Source organism: Tenrec ecaudatus, chromosome 6 (assembly GCF_050624435.1).
Source record: "Tenrec ecaudatus isolate mTenEca1 chromosome 6, mTenEca1.hap1, whole genome shotgun sequence".
In the NCBI taxonomy this organism is placed as follows: domain Eukaryota; kingdom Metazoa; phylum Chordata; class Mammalia; order Afrosoricida; family Tenrecidae; genus Tenrec; species Tenrec ecaudatus.
In genome coordinates, this window is record NC_134535.1 from 132,864,946 (window position 1) to 132,890,593 (window position 25,648).

At 40.0% G+C, this 25,648-nt stretch overlaps 1 protein-coding gene across 8 annotated transcripts in view; it reads left to right on the forward strand.

The window, feature by feature from the left end:
- ERC1 (ELKS/RAB6-interacting/CAST family member 1) overlaps nucleotides 1–25,648 on the forward strand; it is a 479,183-nt gene that overhangs the window by 91,297 nt on the left and 362,238 nt on the right. For all 8 annotated transcript variants that reach the window (XM_075552242.1, XM_075552248.1, XM_075552244.1 and 5 more), the window contains exon 3: nucleotides 7,818–8,234. In XM_075552242.1, coding sequence (XP_075408357.1) covers nucleotides 7,818–8,234 — 417 coding nt within the window. The remainder of the gene's footprint in view (nucleotides 1–7,817; nucleotides 8,235–25,648) is intronic.

Sequence of the window (25,648 nt, forward strand, 5' to 3'; positions counted from 1 at the left end):
AGCAGGGCTCCTCAAACTGCGGCCCTCTGAGGACATCCATCCAGCCCGCCGGGCGTTTTTGCCCCGTTTGTTTTTTTTTAACTTCAAAATAAGATATGTGCAGTGTGCATAGGAATTTGTTCATAGTTTTTTTTTTTTTAGACTGTAGTCCGGCCCTCCAATGGGTCTGAGGGACAGTGAACTGGCCCCTGGTTAACAAACTTGAGGACCCCGCCTTAGAGACTTGAACCTTAACATTTACGTGTATTGAGGAGTGTTACCTACGAGGTTGTGATTCAAACCCACACGCTGCTCAGTCGGAGGCTGCCTGCTCCCAGCAAGGGAAGTCTTGGGAACCTTGGGAGCCATTTTTACCATGTCCCTCTAGGGCAGCTATGAGCAGGAATTGTCAGTGACAGTAGGTCTGTTTTTGGTATAGAGGCTGTTGCTTCTTTGGGAGGATTCTTGACTTTTGTGTGAGAAGCCCGGCTTTGATTCTTGACCAGTGTACCAGCTGTCTCTCGTCCGTGGTTTGCATGTTTCTCTGATGTTACACAGGTTTCAGTAGAGCTTCCAGAAGACAGAGGCCTGGGGATGTTCTGGTAAAAGCAGCCAGGGCCGGGGAAACCTATGGATGCCATTGTTTTGATTCACAGCTGCTCATGGGGAGGGTACGGGACCAGAATGTGTTGGGTTTTTTCCTGCAGTTAGGTGCTGTAAAAAGTGATAACACCACCATTATTACCACGTTCTCTTCCTCCTCTTCCACTACCTCCACCACCGCAGTACTGTAGCTCCATTCTTATTCCTTCTTCCTTTGATAAACTGAAAGAAGAAATCTATCTATGATGTTGGTTACTTATTCGTTTAAGCAATTCAGCAAACCTGTTGTTGTCTTGAGTATCATCTGTGTCTTAGGCATGGGGCAATATGATAGGGATGCAAAGAGAAAGAAGAATTGATATTTGCCTTCAAAGGGTTTGTGTTTTGATGAAGGAGCTAAAGAAATAAAAATTATAATGTGATATTATGAGGGCCACAATAGAGAGACATTGTAGGCATAATGGGGAAATGCAGGGCTGAGGTACGGTGAATGATTTTTGTTTTTTCCAAAGTGTGGCCAAATCTGGCCATCCTTACTTTTTTTTTTTACATTTTATTAGGGGCTCATACAACTCTTATCACAATCCATATATATACATACATCAATTGTTAAAGCACATCCATACATTCCCTGCCCCAATCATTCTCAAGGCATTTGCTCTCCACTTAAGCCCCTTGCATCAGGTCCTCTTTTTTTCCCCTCCCTCCCCATTCCCCCCTCCCTCATGAGCCCTTGATAACTTATAGATTGTTATTTTGTCATATCTTGCCTTATCCAGAGTCTCCTTTCCCCCTCTTCTCTGCTGTCCATCTCCCAGGCAGGAGGTCACATGTGGATCCTTGTAATCAGTTCCCGCTTTCCAACCCACTCACCCTCCACTCTCCCAGCATCGCCCCTCATACCCCTGGTCCTGAAGGTATCGTCCACCCTGGATTCCCTGTGCCTCCAGCTCCCATGTGCACCAGTGTACAACCTCTGCCTTATCCAGTCCTGCAAGGTAGAATTCGGATCATGGTAGTTGGGGGGAGGAAGCACGGTGGATGGATGATTTTTCTATGGCCTTTGTCACTATGGTCCTATAACTCACATTAAATGATTGGGTGGAACTATGCTAATAAAGTTACTGTGACTTAAAAGGGGATTGGCCAGCTTGCTATTAATGCAAATTATTGGAGAAGGGAGCATTTAAAGGTAGATGGAGCCCTCAGAAGGAACTTGGTCCATTTTGCCACCCTATTTTAGCCTTAGAACGAGTTTTCCCAGAGGTAGAGAGAAAGGACAGTGACCCAGAAGAAGGGTCAGGAGCGGAACACATCTTTGGACCCAGGGTCCCTGTATGGGAATCTCCCAGACCCAGCAGTGACGTGGAGACAGCTGTCACACTGGAGAAGGTGAAAGATGTGAGAAACAGAGGTGGAGAACTGGCGGCAGCACAGGCAGCAGAACCAGGATACAGCATAGTGGACCTTCTATTCTAGTCCATGGACTAAGACAGCGGAGTCAGCCGAGTGCTTTTGGGCAGGGGTGTTGGCAGCATCGAGGCCCACTATGCTGTTTGCTGATTCTGCTGCCCAATTTCTCTGTCTCTGTGTAATGGGTTACCAGCTGGTTTACGGGAGAAGAGGCTTTCTACTCCCATAAAGACTTACAGTCTCAGAAACTCATGGGGCAGTACTGTTCTGCCCTATAGGGTCACTGTGAGTTGGAATTGACTCCGTGACAGAGAATTGGCTTTTTTGAGACCTTGTCCTACTTACAAGCAGCTTATTGTTACTTGAGTTGTTTTTTGGAGTCCATAGGCCCTTGAACTTCCCTATTTTGATATTATTGCCATTTAGTTTTTTAACTTCAATTCTGGGCTGTCATAACAGAGATGGATTATGTCCACTGTTGATAAAATCCTACTGCCAATTGTGATGTTCCCCAGGGATATTTTGTCACTTAGATTTCTATACAGGGTTCTTCTGAGAGGACAAAGATCAACACCATTATTTTTCCTGAATTTAATAGCACAGAGTAGTTGCTAGAGTTCTAGCATATTATTTGTTCATTTACTGGACTTGACTTATTTTTAAGAAGAAAATAAAATCTCAGTAACGTCAATGAAAATGTCAACCGCCTTAAAACATGCTTGTGAGTTTTAATGTGGTTCTTTCTTGCATTTTAGTTAATATCTCTAATTGGTGTGTAGACCAGTATGAATAGTCTGATATTTGAGCATTTACAGTGTGCTTTGTCCCTGCTGCCTACTGGACTGATGATCAGGAGAAATAATTTATCTCAGAGGTGGTTTTCTGTACTCATGAAATTACTTACTAAATTTTTTCTCCTAAAATAATAGAAAACAGAATAGCTTATTTTCATAAAGCTATTATTACTGACTTTGGAGTCCAGCTCTTAAAATGATCTTATAGGTTCTAAATCTAAAATTTGTTTGAATATATTATACATATAATAACTGCTTTGTTATATATGTCTTTTTTCTCTGCTTTGAATATTGCTTTTAGTTTAACATTGAAAATATCATACAGTACTGGTCTGTGAAGGCATGCATATAACTAACCTGCGTTTCCAAATTTGTAACTATAATTTTGGACAAAGACTATATTTGCCTGTACTTTTTGTGTTGTCATAACTGTATGAAAGATTCTCATTGACTGTTAGTTATCTAAAAATGACTCCCTTCTATAAAGGAAAACATTGGATAATCCCAGTATATGGCATTGACATTTTTAATAAGGATTATGTTTTATATTTTGGCCACTTTTTTTGGGGGGGGGAGAAGAAGTAGTTTGATTTTAAAATAAGATTATTTTTGTTGGCTTGTGACTAACTTGGTGGTGCTGTTGGGCAAGCATCGGACAGCTGACCCCAAGGTTGGTAGTTCAAACAAAGCAAGCTTTCTGTGGGAGAAAGATGAGGCTGTCTGCTCCTGAAAGACTTACAGCCTTGGAAACCTTATGCAGGGTCACATCCTACTAGATGGCAAGTGGTTTGGTTTGGGTTTTTGAGAATAACTTGTTAGTACAATGAAAGCAATTTACTCTATTATTTTATAGGGAACAGGGGAGTCTTTCAAAGATCTTAAACTGAACCTACTATCTAGGAACCATTTACTTTTACAATAGTTTCTTTGTTATGTCAATCTTTTATATGTGCCTCAGATGAAAAGCTCAGTCCTAGAAAGTTCATTGAGGACAGAGATAAATTATGGATCAATCTGGTGAGCACAGATCAGAGAATCAAATAGCCCGAGGAGTCAGAAGCTTTACTCTGGTGACTTTAATAAGAATTATAGACACTCTTTTGCACCTTACATTATTTATTTATTTTAAAAAATCATTTTATTGGGGGCTTGTACAACTCTTATCACAATCCATTATATCCATTAGGTCAAGCAAATTTGTACATTTGTTGCCATTATCATTCTTAAAACATTTGCTTTTTACTTTTTAGTTCTTTGAGCCCTGGGTATCAGGCTCCTCATTTTTTCCCCTCCCTACCTCCCAACCCCCCATGAACCCTTGATCATTTATAAATTATTATTTTGTCATATCTTACACTGTCCGACGTCTCCCTTCATCCACTTTTTTGTTGTCCGTCTCCCAGGGAGGGGGTTATATGTAGATCATTGTGATCGGCTCCCCCTTTCTCTCCGACCTTCCCTCCACCCTCCTGGTATCGCCACTCTCACCACTGGTCCTGAAGGGATCATCTGCCCCAGATTCCTTGTGTTTCCAGTGCCTGTCTGTACCAGTATATATCCTCTGATCTAGCTGGTTTTGTAAGGTAGAATTGGGATCATAATAGTGGGGGGTGGGGGAAAGCATTTAAGAACTAGAGGAAAGTATGTTTCATTGGTGCTATACTGCACCCTGACTGGCTCGTCTCCTCTCCACAACCCTTCTGTAAGGGGATGTCCAGTTGCCTACAGATGAGCTTTGAATCTCCACTCTGCACTCCCCGTCATTCACACAGATAAGATTTGTTTGTTCTTTGATGCCTGATACCTGATCCCATCGACACCTTGTGATCATCGCACAGGCTGGCGTGCTTCTTCCATGTGGGCTTTGTTGCTTCTGAGCTAGATGGCCACTTGTTTACATTCAAGCCTTTGAGACCCCAGACGCTATATCTTTTGATAACCAAGCACCATTAGCTTTCTTCACCACATTTGCTTATGCACCCACTTTTTCTTCAGCACTTGTTCCAGGAAGATGAGCATCATGGAATGCCAGTTTAATAGAACGAAGTATTCTTGCATTGAGGGAGTACTTGAGTGGAGTCCCAGTGTCCATCTGCTACCTTAATACTAAATCTATAAATATATGCACAGAGATCTATTTCCCCATCATCATACATAAATATATTCACATATGTACATGTCTGTATTTAGATCTCTATAAATTCACTTTGTCTCTTAGTTCTCTCCTCTGTTTCCTTTTACTTTATTCTTGTCCCACTATCATGCTCAACTTTCATTTGGATTTCAGTAAATCTCTTGGTTACATTGTCCTTGATCTAGCCCTGCCCAGGCCTCCTACACCGGCCTCCTCACCACTGATTTGGTTCACTTGTTGTTCCCTTGTCCCTGGGTTTGGTAACACTTCCTTTCCTCTGCCTCTCATGCCTCCCCCACTGTTGTTTTCTCCTCCAGATTGTTTATCCTGCCTATCTTATATAGATAGACCTGCAGAGGAAATATGCATAAAAAAACAAGACAGAGCAAAACAAAGCAACCAAAGAAACAACAACAGCACAGAACCAATGACAGAAAAAAAACAAAATCCTGTAAATAGTTCAAAATCTGTTTGTTGTTGACCTTTAGGAGTTTTTACTGGTTGAGTCTGTTGTGGTGCCACGTCCTGGCTCCAAAGTCTGTTTTTGGTACTTCCTCGGGACTTCCTTACTCTGCTCCCCTTGCTGTTCTATTGCATGCCCTTAGTGTTTTGCCTGGGTGTGGTGGGGCCACTTTAAATTAGTAATAAAGTTAATGTATGTGTACTTTTCAGATAAACTGTTCATAACATACTGCTTATATTGGCGCAGTGCTAGAACTTTCTCTTACTCTCATCACTTTAGTAAGTGGTGCATTGACTTCTCTGTGCGTATATAAAAGTGTTGTTTGTCATCATGACCATTTTCATGTTTCTGTGATATTCCAAAAATAGGGTTAGCAACATAGTTTTGCCCTTTCTGATATTAGGAAAAATTGGATATGTTTTCTTGCTCCAAAAATCTGATAGGTTATTTGTTGGAAATGTTGCTCTGAGAGATTCCGATAGTTATCTAACCAGCATGAAGGGCCGTTGTGCCCAATTGCGGTTGCTGTGCTGGTGTATTATTTTCCTAATAGGAGTCATAGTGCTTGGCATAGGTGTAAGATTTTCATCATCATCTTTGTTAATAATACCCTATCATTTCATTGAGACATGGTTTGGTGTAATAAGAGCACAACCCTTGTAGTTGGTAAAAGCAGTAGGCTCTTGGGTGCCTGTATAAAGTTAGAGATGTGAGAATTGTGAGATCAATTTGGAGGTGCCATGAACAGAATTCACAAACAGAGCATTTCTTAATGCCATGCAACTAAGATCCTCCTACATGCTTCAATGTGTCTGTTTTTGGTGAAATATCTGTAACTTGTGTGAATATGCTTACTTTATCTTGCGTATGAATATATATTGGTGAATATATATATATATATCCCAGCCGCTTCATTCTCCATCCAAGGGCGTTAGCAGGCATTCTTGTAGAGAGTAAAACCAGCATGAATAATAGCCTCAAGTAGGGATGCTGATTCATATTTCAGTGGAGAAAATGACTGCTAGTCTTCTGGGCGCCCAGACCAGCATTGTTTGAGTCCTACACCATAGTAAAATGGATGCCAGTAGGGCTGGACAGTAGACCCATTAGTAATTCTGTTTCTTTTTTCTTTGCCCCAAATAGTAATTGTCCTATTTAACCTCATCAGGTACACTAAAGTGTCTGTGAAGTTATGAGTGGCAGTCACACCTATTTGTCCTGAGTTGAATGAGTTGGTGATGAATGATCTAAAAAGGGAACAATTGATTGTATCTCTAATCCGTTTCCTGTTGAATTTAACTTATGGTATTCCTGTTGGGGATGAATTCAGAGTGTCTAGATATTTTGACTCTTAAAGGGGAAAAGGGAGGTTGGGGATTGGTTATTAGCTTCAGAAAATTAACATTTGGATACATCTTTTGTTTAGTGACAGTGACAGTTCAAAATGCACTTTACAAACAACTATGAATTAAAATAGCCTGTAATATTTTAAATTTATTCTTTGTAAGGTGAATAGTGCTTTTCAATTGTTGAAGAATACCAGCATTGAAAGTCCAGTACTTTAAAAGTATATTCTCTAAAACAAAACTGTTAAGGAAAAGTTAGTATATTTTAATTAAAAAAAAAGCTCTGTAGAAGTAAGCGTAAGTAACACAATTAAAAATGTCAGGCTTGGATGAATACTTTTAATAGACATAGCATTGTTTAGTTATTAGTGCTATCATTGTGTAACTTGGGTCCAGCTCAGCCTTAGTTTGTCATTTATGAAATAAAAATATTAGTATCTGTGTCACAGTTAGCAGTGAATGAACATTAAAGCAATTCCACAATCTAGAATATAGAAAAAGTATTCTGTATTACTAATTATGGTTAAGCATGAATACTTAACGAGTACCCTTGGATACAGAGCTAAGTGTGATCATCTGAAGTAAATACTGACTCTTATGGGATAAGTTTTCTTTAAATATTAGTGTGTATTATTTAAGGTGTCTAGTACCCGAGAGCTATCTTGTGCTTTTGATAGTCCTTCGTACTTTTTGGTGGCATTTTTTAGTGAATGTGCCCTTATTTCTATAGTTCTTCTTTGTCTTCCTTTTCCCCTTTAATTCAGTTTTATGCATTACATTGTATTAATTTTATGCAGTTGTCTTTATTATGTTTTATGCAAAACGAGAAGCTGTTAGTTGATCTAAATTTCTTGCGTCCTACTGAGGTATTGACATTTAACTTGAGGCATTGACATTTAACAGATTATCTCCTCTATTTTGAAAGGAAATGTAAAAAACGAGGTCCTGTGAATCCTCAGTTGCTGAGTGCAGGGTTCTGAGAACCCTTGTGACTACTCTGACTCCTCAAAGGTCGAGAGACTGCATCTGTTTTGCTCCTTGGGAAGGAACGCTGACGTGGAGCTTTCCTTTTGTCTTGGTTCTAGCACATGCAGATGACAATCCAGGCTCTCCAGGATGAGCTGCGCATCCAGAGGGACCTGAACCAGCTGTTTCAGCAAGAGAGTAGCGGTAGAGCTGGTGAGCCGTGTGTGGCAGAGCTGACGGAGGAGAACTTCCAGAGGCTCCACGCTGAGCACGAGCGGCAGGCCAAGGAGCTGTTTCTTCTCCGAAAGACTCTGGAGGAAATGGAGCTGCGTATTGAGACTCAGAAGCAAACCCTCAGTGCTCGGGATGAATCCATCAAGAAGCTTCTGGAGATGTTGCAGAGCAAGGGACTTTCTGCCAAGGCAACCGAGGAAGACCACGAGAGAACAAGACGACTAGCAGAGGCGGAGATGCACGTTCACCACCTAGGAAGTCTTTTGGAGCAGAAGGAAAAAGAAAGCAATATGTTGAGAGAGGTGAGTGACCACTTTCTAAGTCTGTCTGCCTGAACATCTGATTGGATGTCTCTGATTAGTCCAGCATTTGTTCTATAATGTTATTCAAAGAAATTTTCCTTTTGTCTTTAGTATCTCTCTCATTCCTATTGTGACTTTCTTGTGTGGGGCAATATTGTCTGATGTGAGGACTTCAAAATGCTTATGGAAAAGTGGACTTGAAAGATAATGGAATTTCCCATGAATTTTTGAAACCTCCTGTAGGATGATTGGATAAGTTTCTGAACCTTCTTTTCCCTTTCTGATTTCTATAGACTCATTTGTTGGTAGCAGGGCACATTATTTTATTTTGTTATACATATCTGGAGTTACTCAAAGATGTATATAACAAAGCCAGAATCTAATAGCTGGCTATGGCTCCGTTTTTAAAAATTAATAATGGAAAATAAGTATTTAGTAGGTATTTGCCTCTGTTTAGGGGTGCTTGTCCTTGTCAGCTGTAATGGTTGGACGTCTTGTGGTTTCCTGGAAACCATTGCCACCTGTACACGATGCTGTGGTAGAAATAGCTTGCTGCTGTGCAGGCACAGCTAGAAAGAATGCTGTAGAGAATATTCTAGGAATATAAATTCCTAGAAATGAATCTGCCTTTTAGAGAGGAAACCCAGACTTTAGCTAACTACTGGAATTATTTGATAATTTTTCACTTTTGTAGTTAATGCTTCATTTTGAGAAAGCATAAAAAATTAACAGCTAGAGCAAACTTCACACGTATTCAAAAAGCAACAGGTATATGGAGAGAAAAATCTCTGTTGTGATAGTATGCATCTAAATAAATCCTTTTTAAAGGTGATGTCTGAAGAAGAAAATTAAAGAAATGGAATACTCTCAAAGTGGCAAAATTAGCAACTTAAAAAATTTCACAATTTCTTTTTTTGAAAAAAATCAAATATTTATGTATATGATGGTATTTTTACTTTTATGTTTTTTTCTCTGAAAATAGACTTTATTATACAGAAATCATTACAGTGAATTACAGGTTTACTCACATTAGAAAATATGTGAGCAAGAACTTAAAAATCCAGAGGATTATTACTTAGTGATAATTATTGTTGACTTTTGAGGTCATTTTACTATGTATCCATTCTTCCATTTTCACTTTTTCTTTCTTTCAAGCTAGGATATGTGAACTATATCTAATAGAAATTTCTGTAATAATGGAAATAGTCTACATTTCATCTATCCAATATTATCATATGACCACTAGGCACATATGGCTGTTGAGCACTTGACATTTGGCTAGTGCAATGAAGGAAATGAGATTTAATTAACTTAGGTTAACTAAATTTTAATGCAAACATCTATATGTAACTACTGGTTACTGGTTTGGATAATGCAGTAATACATAATATAATGTTGCCTGGCTTTCTTTCTTAGTAATTTGCGTTAATTATTTTTAGTAAGTATATTTAGAGTTAGATACTTTGACTTTATAATATTTTATTACATCTATTTAACATCTCATAAAAAATTTAGACCACAATTAACATTTTAGTATCATGGAATATATCCTTGAATCTAACCCAATAACTGACAGCATCTAGTCTATTTGGACTCATAGTGACCCGATGCGTAAAGGCCTTCCAAGGCTATAATCGGCATGTGAGCAGCGGATAGGCTCATCATTCTCCTGGAAGTGGCACAAACTTCGGAGCTAGCAGTGCAATGCATACCCAATAGCACCAACAAGGCTCCATCGAAACTTTGTATTCCTAACCGAACCAAAACCATTACTGTTGAGGCAATTCTGATTCATAGCCACCCCGTGAAGTAGAACTGCCCCATAGGGTTCCCGCGGCTGTTCTGCTCTCAGAAGACCGTTCTCCTGCAGAGAGGGTGGTGGGTTCAAACTGCTGACTTTGTGGCGTAGCCACCGAGCCACCGAAGCTCATAGCATAGCTCTACATTCATCTATGTTTTTCTTCTTTAGGATGAGTGCCTCGAAATGAATTAATGCACTCAGAGTGTGTACGTTTCTAAAACTTTCCGGCCTGCAGAGTGGTTGGATGAGTTAGTCTTCGCGGGAGCTTATACTGTGTTCTTATGACTGATCCACAGCTGTGGATTTGTAGTGTACCTCAAGTACCTTTTCAGAGAACTCTGCAGAATGGAGGTTACAGGTACATACTGAGCTTCATTCAGTTTGCTCTAAAGACTTTATATTTTAATAAGACAGCTCAGAAATAGGCCACATTCTAATCATCTCAGTTAACACACAACATGAAGTTGTATGGGCATCATGATAAACTTGAATCTTACTCCTTGGGTTATCCTTTTATTTTATTTATATTTTTTCCTTGGGTTATTAAGATAAACCTATGTCGTTAAAATTAATAAATACACAATAGGTGAAGATTATGGAAAATCACAATATTATTCTGGCATCGAATAAAAAATATGGTGAGTTTGGAAAAGTAGTGGAAAAAGTGAGAACTCAATCAGAAGCTCTACAAATATCAAGTCCCAGTTAAGTACATAATGTGGAAAGAAGTGCAGACTTTACTATCACACCATCACATAATTTTTACTTATTATTAGTAGCACGGCATCATCTAATAGGAAACAGAGTCAGGCTAATTAAAATTATTTAAAATCAAGAGGAAATGATTGCTTCAAAAAACACATTTAATTAAAAAAAGGAAGAGAGAAACTTTTAGAATGCCTGTTCTTTCTGTTTCTTCGACTTGCCTTTAAGGCTTTACTCAAATTTCAGTTCATTGAAACTTCTCTGTGCTAACCGTGTTTTGCATGGATACCAACTGTTGTTATAATAAGCTGAAATGTAGGCAACAATATTTAAACCTGAGCAGACTTTTCATTATCTTCAGATGACAGAGTTAGTAACTAGATGATACAGTAGAATAATGGGCCCATTCATAGTAACAATGATGAAAACCATGAAATACCTAGATTTAAGCGTATTAAGGATTGCAGAGTTTGTCAGTAGGGTTGTTCTTGGTGTTTGGGGCCAGGCAATTCCATTGTGTTGGGGAACATTTAGCATCCATGGTCCCTGGTGGGGACAGATCGTAGTTCTGCACTAAGCAGTGTAACCACTAGAAGTTCCTCTCACACGTTAGACCCACTGCCATCAAGTCAGTTCCAACTCAGAGGCACCACGTAGGGTTTCTGAGGTAGATCTTTCCAAAAGCAGGAGAGCCTCATCTTTCTTCAGTGGAGTGGCTGGTGGATTTGAACAGCTGATTTTACGATTACCTGACACTACCCTCTAGGACTTCTTTAAAACTCTACTAGAGATACCTAAAAGACATCCTACTAAATAAAGGAATATTTTTTATTCTGATGTCTTAGTCTTTGCTTATTTGAGAATTTTCTGTTCTAAAGAACTCAAAACTTCTTTTCTCAGGGACTGACAGCATAAAAATGGGTGAAAGGTGACAGCGATCAGTGTAAGATATGGAAAAATAATAATTTATAAATTATCAAGGGCTCATGAGGGAGGGGAAAATGAGCTGATATTAAGGGCTCCAGTAGAAAGAAAATGTTTTGAAAAGGATGATGGCAACATGTAAAAATGCGCTTGGCACAATGGATGGATGTATGGACTGTGATAAGAGCTGTAAGAGCCCCCCATAAAAAGATTTTAAAATAACAAACAAATTTCCTTTCTCAAGACCTACCTGGTTGCTTAGAGATTCCCAGCTCTGAACGCCAAGTAAGACCCACTAGTCACTCTGGAAGAGACAACAGGCTTTCTGCTCTCATAACAGCTGGATAGCTTTGGAAACCCACAGGGCTCTTCTGCTCAGTTTTATAGAACACTGGGAGTCAGAAGTGACCCCAGGCAGGAAGTGGTGAATCAGACTGAGTCAATTGAAGCAGTGGGTTTGGTTCAATAAGCTGTGTGTATTGGCACCCCCTTGTGGTACTGAAAATGGCAGTAATAATCCTTGAGTAGTTGACACAGTGAGAGTCAGAAACATACCTTTGAAAGAGGTAATACAAAAAATGATGTATTTTAACAGGAATATGATGTGTTGAAGACAAAATGTTTTTCTTTGGTTCTTGACGCTTCCCCAAACCTCCCTTTGATGTCTCCACTTTTAGCCATCCTAAAACATATACTCAGGAGAGTAGATTGTTTTAGTTTGAAAAAGAAAGTTTTAAACACAGATATGGCTTGAATTGAGTTGTTTATCCAGATAGTCAGTCCCCCAGGCTACCTTAATTGATCCAGAGATGTTAGGTTTATTCCTTAATGTATTAGCAAGTTGGAAGGGGTGGTACAGTTCATGACTAGCTGAGCCCCAGGCAGTTTACAAGGCACAGGTCTGAACTGGATGCTGACAGAACTGTCACGGCTGAAGCATTCTCTAAAGCAAAAGCTTCAAATAGCTTAAAGTGAAAAGTGTAGTCATAGTTTCTTCTGAGCTGGACGTGTCAAGACCATGGATGGAGACAATATTAGGTGATCCTGAGAGAAGATGGAGAGATTGATGAAGGGTGATGTGTATTTTGCTCTCCAGCTAGGGAGGCCACTTTTCCTTAGCCAGGAATGGGAAGACTAACGTAAAGGTATCAGTATTTCACGTCATGCTAGTGCGGTGGTTCTCAGCCTGTGGGTCGTGACCCCCTTTGGGGTTGAACGACCCTTTCACAGGGGTTGCCTAAGACCATATTTCCAATGGTCTTAGGAACGGAGACACTGCTCCAATAGTTGTCTCCAGGCGGGTCTGCCCACATACTACGGGGGTCACCACCACAGAGAAACTGTATGAAAGGTTGAGAACTGTAGCAAGGTTGAGAACCAGTGCTCTAGTGGGAATAATCTTAACATGTACTAATGATTTTGTAGTATATCTGCAAGAGAAACAGTACAAGAGCATTTGGTTAAACGGATGAAGATGATATTTTTAAATCCATTGATATTAAAAAGGTGCTGTATTGACACAAAATTAGAGCGCTAAATCAATGACGCAACATAATATTAAGTATATGATGAATATTTATGAATAATGACCATTCACTTGGAAAAGAGTTACACCAAATTAAATTCCAGATAAAATACATGGGTAAGTCAAAAAGTATTGCTACAAAATATCATAGGCAACTTTATTAAACAACAATTTCAAAACGTGAAGAAGGTATTGGTTTTGAGTCTCACATCCACATAGGTGTAGACACTTCTGAAGGCGATGCCCTTCCCCACTGAATTCTGCACTCTTTGATTTGAACTATGTCAACATGGCAGGTTCAGTATCTTCAAGGAACATAAATAGTTTATGTTTTTAAACTTTCAGTTGCCCTTTGAATTTGGGGAGTAAAATGAAGTAGAAAGATCGGAGCTGTGGGGTAGATGCTGTAACGTTTCCCAGCGAGAATCGCACCAGATAGCTCTTGCTACTTCCTGTCCGAGGGTGAAGAGGTGCATTGCGATGAACCATTCCTTGACACAGCTTGACTGACCTTTTCCTCACTAATGCAATTGCCTATTTTCTTAAGACTTCTAATAAACCCCTATAATTATCCCTTTGAGGTCCCCCAAAACATTTGCCTTTGAACCGACCTCTTTGCCTTGAATTTAACTAGCCCACGATCTCCCTGAAAGCCACTGTTTTGATTGAATTTTGCGTTTGAAGGCACTCTAACGAGAAACTAACACCAAATAGATCAGTGAGATAATGTGTCTTCAGCATACAGTGATTACCAAAGCACGTTTAAACATGTTTTGTTGGTTATAAACCCATGCATGTAACCTGGATCTCTTACAGCAATACTTACTCTCCTGACAAGCTATTTAATATATAAACAAAAACCCTAGAAGCGTAAGTGCAAAACTTATAGTTGTCAGATAGGAAAAAATTCACAACAAGGAAAATTTTAAACTTGTTCATGTTAGAAAATACAGTTAACTCAGTTGCAATGATAATTTGGGTAAAGTTTTGTGACATGTAGTCAGGGTAATACATAAAAACTGCTTCCAAAATAGTAAGATGCTGGAGCCATTTGGTGTACACTACCTTCCCTTTTCTCACTTAATCAGCAAGTGTTTATTGAGCTTCTAGTGTGTGTCTGTAATATGGAGAAAGAAAGCCACAGGAAGGACATGCCCCGCATATTTAAGCTGGAAGAATTGAATTAAAAAAAAGCCTTGATTTGCAATATTGATGAAGTCTATGGGCAAAATAGGAGCTCTGATTGTGGCGGTGTAGTGATTAAACATTATGCTGCGGTCTTCAAGGTGGGAAGTTCTAAACCACAGCTGCTCCTCAGGAGAAAGATGGCCTTTCTACTCCTGTAAAAAGTTACAGTCTCAGAAACTCACAGGGCAGTTCCACCCTGCCCTATAGTTGCCCTTAAATGGATGACAGTGAGTTTGGTTTGGTTGGTGGGCAAAATTGCACATTGTAGAAAACATCAAAAGACTAGTACAGACTCAGTGTACCAGAAAGAACTGGTCAACATCTAGCCATTTCAAGTGGTAGTTTATGATTTAAGAAAAAAGATCTTGAAGGAAGAAGTCCAAATTATACTGAAGGCATTAATGAAAAACACCAATTGAAATGTTTCAGTAAGTAGATGCAACATTATGCCAAGAAAATCAGAAGACGACTTCTTGGTCAAGTGACTGGAATGGACCCATCTTTGGGCCCACCCCAAAGAAAGGTGCCACAACAGAATGCGGATCTTCTCCAACAATCGCATTAATAGCACATGCAAGTACAATTTTGCTGAAGATCATTCAAAACTGGTTGCAGTGAAGGCTGTGGATGGGAGTGGAGGCCTGAAAGACAGTTGCATGTATTAACTGGTACGTCCCCTCTGACCATAGTCCAGGGATGTGCTGTCATACAGAGAACATTGTTACATTGATTATGGCAAGGGTAGGTTACAATGTAACACCTTACCATTTTATCTTCCTTAGCACCCATTTTAAAGTTGTTTTAGTTTTTTTTATTTTCTGTTTTTTAATTGGGGGCTTTATTTGTTGTTGCTTGTTTTGTGAGATTTTCTGTCTATGAGATCCAGGATAGGTAAATCTGTAGAGATAGTAACTGGATTAATAATACTTAGCAGCATGGCAATCATAGGTTGTAAGGAAACGGGGACTTAACAATAAATATGAGAAAGAAAAAATGTTCTGAAGTGGATTGTTGTAATGATTGCATAATTCTTCTTAATATGATTGAACTACTTAGTTGTATACGAGGGAGCACCCCTGAAGACCGGAATTGAGCTGGGCAGAGTGGAGCTTTGGTAGTACGCATTTTTCTGTGAGGCGAGCATCATGCAACTCACTCTGAGTTAGTGCGCCAAGTGGTGTCTCCTGGGAAGGTTCTCTGGTCACAGTGCATTTTTTCATAAAAGCAGTTTTGCTCAAACCTTGTTTTTTGTGATGGCTGATTTGCGAGAACAGTGTGTGGCTGTGAAATTTTGTTTCCTGCTCGGGGAAAATGCTGTAGAAACTGTTGTGATGTTGAACATAGCTTATAAGGACAGCATTATAGGAAAAACTCAAATGTATTGAATAGTTTTCTCATTTCCAAAAAGGTGAAATGTTGTTTGATGACAGACTTTGTTCTGGATGTCTGTCAACTTCCTGAACAGATGAAAATGTCAACTTATAGTGCATTTGGAGTTCATTCTACCAGGTCAGACCGTTAATCAAGGTTAATCAAGCTTTCTATTTAGAGGTTCTGAAAAGATAGCATTACAATGTGTGATTAGAAAAAAAAGACCCGGTTTGTGGCAGACGGGGCACTGGTTTTGCCACCACAACAGTGCACCTGCTCATGCAGCCATCTCAGTGCACCAGTTGTTGGCAAAAAGCAGCCTGCCTCTCTTGCCCCATGCACCTGACTCACCTGACTTCGCTCCATGTGACTTCTTTTTGTTTCTACAAATGAAGAGGGACAAGAAAGGACAGCGATTTGATGAAGAAAGGGAGATGCTGGCAGCCATCCAAACAGATGAATTTGAAAAATGTTTCCAAGTCTGGAACAGCAGATTTGACATGCATGAAGTTTAATGGAGAGCACTTTGAAGGTGTTAAGTTCATTTTGTTTAAAAAAAAATTAAATACATAGCTTTGAGGGGAAAAAAAATTCCATTTTGGGTGGTACCCCTGTATGTGGATGTTTGCCAGTAAAACTATTAAGAAAACTAACAAACAAAACAGCGGTTGCAGCAGTGCACTGATAGAGAGCTGCCAGACATTCTAAGTGGATCCAAATGAGAATATGGAATTTATATCAACACTAATGTCAGCTGAATCTTGGCTGAAAGCACAGAAAACCAGAAAGATGTTTGATTGTGTGTGTGTGTGTGTGTGTATTGTCTCTTCAAAGGTAGTTTGTGGATCTTAACAAACTGTTGATAAGAGTGCGAATGGAAATTCTGAAGCACTCTGCATCGACCCAAAGGCAGTCGTTTGAACAGAATAAGCGGATATTGTGTGGTTTAAAATCAGGAAAGGTGTGCGTCAAGATTGTATTTTTTTAACCATCTGTATTCAATTTATATGCTGGGTAAATAATCTGGGAAGCTGGACCATGAAGAAGGTTTGAAGACTACTCATTAGCAATATGCAGATTAATACAACCTTGCTTGCTGAAATTGAGAGGCCTTGAGACCCTTGAATTGTGAAGGCACTTGAGGCTAATGAAGATCAAAGTCTTCAGTGTAATATGGATTACAACTCAATGTAAAGAAAGCAAAAATCCTCACAATTAGACCAATAGATAACCTTACGATAAAGGAACGATGGAAGGATTTTTTGTCTTACTTGGATCAATCTCGTGAAAGCAGTAGCCAGGAAAGCAAAGGGCTTCTTGCATGGGGTATATCTGCTGCAAAATAATTCTTTCAAGTGTTAAGAACATAGATGCTGCTTTGAGGACCAAGGTGTGCTTGTCCTAACCCAGCGTCCTTCCTATTGCTTCACATGCATATGGAAACTAGACCGAGAACAAGGAAGACTAGGTAAGAATCGATGCGTTTGAATGATCATGTCGGGGAAGGATAATGAATGTACTGTGAGCACGAAGAATGGTCACACCCCTCTTGGAAGAAATACAGCCAAGCTGCTGGAGTAGGAGCACGGTGAGACGCCATCGCCCTTACTCTGTGGACCTGCCAGCAGGGGGACCAGTCCCTGGAAAAGAACATCATGCAAAGCAGGTGGTCAGTGAAAAAGAGAAAGGGGCAGTCTGTTCTGTTTCACATTGAGTCTGAATCGGAACTGCGCCGACCAGTATGCATTTGATAGCGGCACAGGCACTGGGTGCACATGTTTTTCTCTCAGAACACATAACCTGTGCCTTCCTGCAGCGTAAATCCTAGCGGAAGATGGATAGCAAACTCAGTAAACTCCTAATTATGGGCTGACAGAAATAGTGGAGTGCTAATTATGTTGGGGGGGAGGAGGAGTTTCTGTTATAGAGTGCTCCTGAGGGAAGAAAAGGAGCCAGTTTGGTTGAGAGACGGGGTAAAATTGTTTCCTGCGGAAGGATTCACAGTTTCAAAGGAGTTTTGAGGGAACAGGAATGAGCCTTCTATAAGGGCATCCGGTCTAAGCCTTAGACTCTAAGGAGATGAGGGAGTGGTTAGAGGTTGGTGACATAGCCAGGGGCAGATTAAGTCCTCCCATTCATTCATCAGACTTTTCTTAGCCACCTACCCTGTAAAAAGGTACCCTGTCTCACAGTGGTTAAGCACTTGACCTCCAGTGGAAAGATTGGTGGTTTGAGTTGGGTGACAAGTCCTGACCATCTGCTCCTGTAAAGCTTCCCATTGAACCCCCTGTCATGGAGTTGAGCTGGTTCCAACTCAGAGTGGCCCTCTAGGCTAGAGTAGAACTGTCTCATAGGGGTTTCAAGGCTCCTCCAAGCCTTTAGGACAGCAGACCTGCCACATCTCAGGCACACAGAATGGTTGGTGAGTCCAAACCATAGGCCTTTCAGTGAGCAGCTGTACCACTGTATCACCAGGGCTATTTTGCATTAAGATTACAGCCCAGCATCCCTGCAACGCAGTCCCTCTCTGTCACATTAGGTTTGTGTGAGGGAAAACGGGCTCAGTGCCCCATAACTATTACAACAATGCTGCGAGAGGCCCTTGACTAGGGGTATAACATTGTGTGGGTGGGAATCCATGTTCTCTGGAGACCGAGGACTAATCTTTCATGATCCTTGCTGACCCAAGAGAAAGCTTAAAGTGTTCAATCAAGAGTGTGATACAACTCGTTCCATTTAAAAATTAGTGTTGAGAATAAATGGAAGGGGAAGGGTCAAGAGTGAATAAATAAGTAATAAGAAATTAAATGCTCTAAGGAGCCCAGGTGGTGTAATGGTTATGCACTGGATTGCTAACTGTAAAGTCAGCAGTTCGAAAGCACCAGCCAGTTCCTAGGGAGAAAGATGAGGCTTTCTACTCCGGTGCAAAGTTACAATCTCGGAAACAAGGGACAATTCTATCTTGTTCTATACTATAGAATCTATAGGGTCGCTGTGAGTCAGAATCGACTCACTGGCAGAGAGAAAGTGAATGAAAAGGAGCTCTCATGGCTCTGTTGGTTAGGCATTGAACCATTAACTGCAAGGTCGGCAGTTCAACCCCACCTGCCACTTCACAGGAGAAAGATGAAGCTGTCTACCCTCATAAATATTTATGATCTTGGGAACCTTATATGGGTCCCAAACAAATCAGAATCGACTCAGTGACAGTGTGTTTCTTTTTGTAATCTAGGTCAGGTGCATGGTGACTTACAATAGCCTGTTAGAAATGATATCTCTAGTGTATTAGGAAAGGCCAGGATAATTGTGAGTTGGTAACACCAGGTCCTCTGGAGGCTTAATGTTTTATTGGCATTATATTCCCACTATAAAAAAATGATAACCCTACGATTCTGTTTTTACCCACTTTGAACAATGTGAAATTGGGCTAAGTTTTACATGTGATAGTAATTTACAACCCGACAGCAAGCTATCAGTCCTGATGCTGTTCATTGGCCTATGTAGCCACAAGAATGGTTTTGACTTAATTTTGTCATCTTTTGAGCTAGCATTGTTATTCTTTATGTTGTTATAAAGTAGGTCTTTACAAATATTTCATGAGGGAGAATTGAAGCAAAGAGTGACTTAGGACAGTTAGCAATATGTGATGAAACTTTAAAAGTAGAGCCCTAAATCATTAAAATTCTACAGGATAAAACTTAATCTAAAAATGAAATTTGTAAAGGTCATATGTGGAGGCGTTTTTCCTCTTTTTCGCTAGCACATGAAAATGGGGAGTGTTTCGAAATTAATGATACCATAGGTTTGATGGAGCATGGTAACATTAAAGTTGCATTTCCATCAGTAACATTGGCATTGTTGTTCCTTTTTGCTTGTGAACATGATTTTGTAGTTAATAGGTAAATAACAACCCCCCAAAAAGGGGAAAAAAGCCAAATTTCAATTAAGCATTACTTAAAAAAAAGTGCTGAATAAAATTGTTAGGCAACTGTATATTCTTCTAACAACATTTCTTATTTTGCTGTCCCACTGTCCTCTGATTTATAGAAGAGTGGGGGCACCCAGTGGACAAGTCCAGAAGTACAGTCGGGATTGGTTAGTCAGTGCATGGGACTTGGGTTTAGTGAAGTTTCAACAAGCTTTATAGGTGATTCTAGTATACACCATAAGAACCTGGGTGGCACTCTTTGGCTTTGGGTTAGTAACCTCAAGGTCAGTATTTCAAAGCCACTAGACGCTCTGCAGGAGGCAGATGAGACTGTATGCTCCTGTAAAGAGGAACAAACACCGTGGGAACCCTGTATAGGGGAGTTAGAATAGACTTGATGACAGTGGGTCTTTTTGTTTGTTTTTTGTTTTATCCCATATTTACTTGTTTAAGTAGCCCTGGGGGTATAATAGATTAGGTGCTGGATTGCTAACTGCAAGGTTTGTGGTTCAAACCCACCAGCCACTTACTGGGAGAAAGATGAAGTTGTCTACTCCCATAAAGGTTTACCATCTTGGAAACTGTAGGGAACAGTTTTTACTTTGTCCCTTAGGGTTGCTTTGAGTTGGAACCAATTCAATAGTAGTGGGTTTATGTGCTGCTTTATATTTTAAAATATAGGTAGATGCTTTTGTGATGGATAAAAGATATAAATGCTTTAAGACCTTATCCATGCTAGTTTTTCTTGTCTGTGTATTATTTTAATCAGCAAACCTTGTGTCTACAATTGCTGCCATGTTTTGGTTTGCAGAAATATGTGTTTGAGTTTGCTTTTGTGTGCGTGTGTATATTTGAGTTTTTAAAGCCATAAGATTTGCACAGATTTTAGGCTAGGAATTCCCCATCAGACTAACACATCTAAGGCATGGCTATTGGCATGATATAAAGTACAAGCAGAACAGATTTGGAATAGAGATTTTATTAAGCAATAAGTGAAAAGATAGGCAAAACTAAAAAAGAAGGGGCTCACATTTAGTTTGATCTCTGAGATCTAGATTTTGGAAAACAAGAACATCTGTATATGCTATTTTTTTCAAGTTTCTCTCGCTCCTCCATTTAAAAAAAATTTTTTTTTTATTTTAACAATTTATTGGGGCTGATACAATTCTTTTCACAGTTCATACATATACATACATCAGTTGTATAAAGCACATCTGTACAGTCTTTGCCCTAATCATTTTTTCTCTTTTCTTCTTTTACATTTTATTAGGGACTCAAACAACTCTTACCACAATCCATACATATACATACATCAATTGTATAAAGCACATCCATACATTCCCTGCCCCAATCATTCTCAAGGCATTTGCTCTCCACTTAAGCCCCTTGCATCAGGTCCTCTTCCCCCCCCCCCATTCCCCCCTCCCTCATATGCCCTTGGTAATTTATACCTCGTTATTTTGTCATATCTTGCCCTATCCGGAGTCTCCCTTCCCCCCTTCTCTGCTGTCCCTCTCCCAGGGAAGAGGTCACATGTGGATCCTTGTAATCAGTTCCCCCTTTCCAACCCACTCACCCTCCACTCTCCCAGCATCGTCCCTCACACCCTTGGTCCTGAAGGTATCATCCACCCTGGATTCCCTGTACCTCCAACCCTCATATGTACCAGTGTACAGCCTCTGTCCTATCCAGCCCTGCAAGGTAGAATTCGGATCATGGTAGTTGGGGGGAGGAAGCATCCAGGATCTGGGGGAAAGCTGTGTTCTTCATCGATACTACCTCACACCCTAATTAACCCATCTCCTCTCCTAAACCCCTCTATGAGGGGATCTCCATTGGCCGACACTTGGGCCTTGGGTCTCCACTCTGCACTTTCCCCTTCATTTAATATGATATATATATACATATATACACATACATATATACATATATACACATACATACACACTTATATCTTTTTTTTTTGCATGATGCCTTATACCTGGTCCCTTGGGCACCTCGTGATCGCACTGGCCGGTGTGCTTCTTCCATGTGGGCTTATTTGCTTCTGAGCTAGATGGCCGCTTGTTCACCTTCAAGCCTTTAAGACCCCAGACACTATCTCTTTTGATAGCCGGGCACCATCAGCTTTCTTCACCACATTTGCTTATGCACCCATTTGTCTTCAGCGATCCTATCATGGAGGTGTTCGCTCCCCCATTTTTCTTGTGTCATTTTAAAATTCATTTCCATTTTGACAAGGTAAGTTTTCTTACAACTAGAGACAGTAAGGGGTCAAAATGCAATGCTGGTTGACATTTGACTGAGTTGAAGAAAGAAGCACTGAGTGAGGGTTCTTCTCGTTTTCCCCAGTCCCCAGGGGTGGATTATGTACTGAACAAGGTGAGCACGCACAGGGCATCAACAGAACAGGGCAACCAGTTGTCTAACGAAAAGTCCATAGATGTCCAGCAGACTGGACACAAGGAAAATCGTGTGCACAGTGGAAGGGAATTGGCAGGGCACTCAGGGGATGTACCAGTTAGATGTGAAGTTTATGCAGGTCACGAGAGCACGCGTGTGCAAGACTGAGTTAGGAGGTTCCTACCATTTCAACACGTTCATTGACATCTGCCTTCCTCATGTGTAATTGAAACTACTTACCGTGGTGGGTCTCTTGGGAGTGTAGTATTTCTTCTTAATAAACAAGAGTGGGGGTGGGTTGTTGAGTCTAAATTTTGCTATATTCACCCAGTATGCAATTGTATCTAATCCTAACCCTAAAGAGACCCAATACCCCTCAGCACATTATCACTATTTCAAGAAAGGCTAAATTCATGATCCTTATTATGTAGGGAAGTAGATACTGTTTGGCAACTCAATTGTAACAAAAATCATAAAATCAATTACAGGATCATTCTTTGTAAGAGCAAAGAATAAAAAGAAATATTTTTATTTTAACATGTTAGAAATAGAAGATTTACCTAAAAGTAAAATATAGTATTTGGTTGTAATATTTAATTTTCTGATCATTAAATTTTATTTTGTGTCATCTTTTCATTAATTCATTTATAATTTTAGTGGGTATTGTAAAACAGGCATCAAAATTGAAGTTCTGAGCCATTTAAAGCAAAATTGGAAAAAGTTAGTTTTTCATTGTGAGTGATCAGAATTTTATATTGATTGTTGAAATAACTCAGTTTATGGATTCATTTGTTGTAGGTTATGTTGAATATTATTTCCTAGAAAATATGGTATGTAGTAAAAATCTTAGTACCTTACTTCCACTAAAAATACTATTATCCAGTTTATCTCATTCCACTAAGCTGGCATACTACCTTTGTTTGTCATTTTGTCATGCTGTGATGCTGGAAGCAAAGTCACTGGTGTACCTTCAGAGTCACCCAAGGTAGACAGATATGGGCAGAGTTTCCAGACTAAGAAAGCAGACTACAAAGGAGTCAGCTGCTATCCACTTCTGTGGGACTAGCCACTGAAAACCTTACGAGTAGCAGTGGGACATTGTCCGATTGCGTGCTGGAAGACGGGCCCCCCACTTACAACTGGGGAAGGTGCTCACTTACAACTGGGGAAGAGCTGTCTCCACAAAGCAGTTAGCTTTAAGGATGCCGATGGCACAACACTGTCAGGACCTGTATTTTCTCATGGGGTGTGACTCAAAACGAGAAAAGAAATGGCTACACAAATCCAGTAGTAATTGGAATGTGGAACATGTCAAGTAGGAATCTAGGAAAATTAGAAATTCCCAAAAAGGAAGTGGACAATATAAAGATCAATAGTCCAGGCATCAGAAGCTGAAATGAACTGGTATTGGCCATTTTGAGCTGGACCATCATCAGGTTTACTGTGTCGGATGTCACACATCCACGAGGAAGACTGACGCATTCACCATGAAAAAGAACATTTCAAGATCTACCTTAAGTATGTTATCTGTGAGAGGACACGATCTGTATACATACAAGGAAATCCAGTCAATACAACTATTCAAATTTTGGTGCCCACCACTAAAACTCGTGGTGAAGAAATTGAAGAATTCTTACAGTTTCTTTAAGATATAAAATTGATCAAACATGCAATCAAGAGACAAGATAATTATTGATGGTTGGAATCAGACAGAAACAAAGTAACAGAAGTTGGAATGTACTGCCATGTTGAAACAAAGCTGGAGATCCCATGATAGAATTTTGTAAGATCAATGACTTCTTCCTTGCAAATAGCACTTTTCACAAATAGTGTCTGAGTGGACCTCTCCTGATAGAATACGCAGTATCAAATTGACTACATCTGTGGTTTGCAGAAGATGATGGTGAACCTCAGTATCAGCAGCCAAAATGAGGACAGGGGCTGACAGTGGAACAGACCGTCAGTTGCTCCATATTTAAGCTTAAGAAAATTAAAACAAGACCACAAGAGGCAAAATACCACCTTGAGTATATCCCACGTGAATTTTGAGGACATCTCAAGAATGCATTTGACTCATGAACACTAATGACTTGATGGGCTGTGGGATGCCATCAAGAACATCATACATGAAGAAAGCAGTCATTAAAAGCCAGGAAAGAAAGAAGAGAACCAAGGACATTACAATGGAATGTGCAGACTTAGCATTAGAGAACCAAGAAGGAGGAACATGCTCAGCATATGTTACACTGAAAGACCTGAAGAAAGCAAACCAAGTTGCAATACTGAAATATTCTATGAGCTAAATATTGAACGATGAAGGAGGAGTCAAAAAACGAGATGGAAGGAATATAGAGTTAGAGTGTCAAAAAGGACTGGTCAGCATGTAACCAATTCAAGAAGTAAGTAGCATGTGATCAAGAACGTGTACATCTGTGGATGTCTAAGATGCACTGAAGACATTAATGAAAAGCAAAGTACCAAGAATTGATAGACTGACAATTGAAATGTTTCAATAAGCTGATGAAACACTGGAGGCACTCACTGGTCCGTGCCTAGGACATTTGGAAGACAGTTCCCTGGCCAACCAAGTGGAAGAGATCCATGTTTTTGTTTATTCCAAAGAAAGGTGACAGCAGGACATGGAAACTATTGAACTATATCATTAATGTCACATGGAAGTAAAGTTTTGCTGAAGATTAATCAACAACAGTTGCAGCAGTATACCAACAATGAGCTGACAGAAAATCACGAGAGATTCAGAAGAGAACGTGGAATGAGAAATAGCATTGTTGACATCAGATGAGTCTTGGTTGAAAACAGAAAATACCAGAAAGATTTTTTACTTGTGTTTTATTGACTATGCAAAAGCATGTAACTATACAGATCATTAAAAAAAAACAATAAAAACAACAACACCAACCCAAGCAATTGTGAAGAAAACTGATGGTGCCCTGTTATCAAAAGATATAGCATCTGGGGTCTTAAAGGCTTGAAGGTAAACAAGCGGCCATCTAGCTCAGAAGCAACAAAGCCCACATGGAAGAAGTACACCAGCCTGTGTGATCACGTGGTGTCGAAGGGATCAGATATCAGGCATCATCAGAACAAAAAAAATCATACCATTGTGAATGGGGGGGGGGGGAGTGCAGAGTGTAGACCCAAAGCCCATTTGTAGGGCATTGGACATCCCCTTACAGAAGGGTCTCCGGGAGGAGATGAGCCAGTCAGGGTGCGATGTAGCAACGATGAAACATACAACTTTCCTCTAGTTTCTAAATGTTTCCTCTTCCCCCACTATCATGATCCCAATTCTACCTTACAATTCTGGCTAGACCAGAGGATGTACACTGGTACAGATAGGAAGTGGAAACGCAGGGAATCCAGGGTGGATGATCCCTTCAGGACCAATGGTGTGAGTGGCGATACTGGGAGGGTGGGTTGGAAAGGGGGAACTGATTATAAGGATCTACATGTGACATCCTCCCTGGCGGACGGACAACAGAAAAGTGGGTGAAGGGAGACGTCGGACAGTGTAAGATGTGACAAAATAATAATTTATAAATTATCAA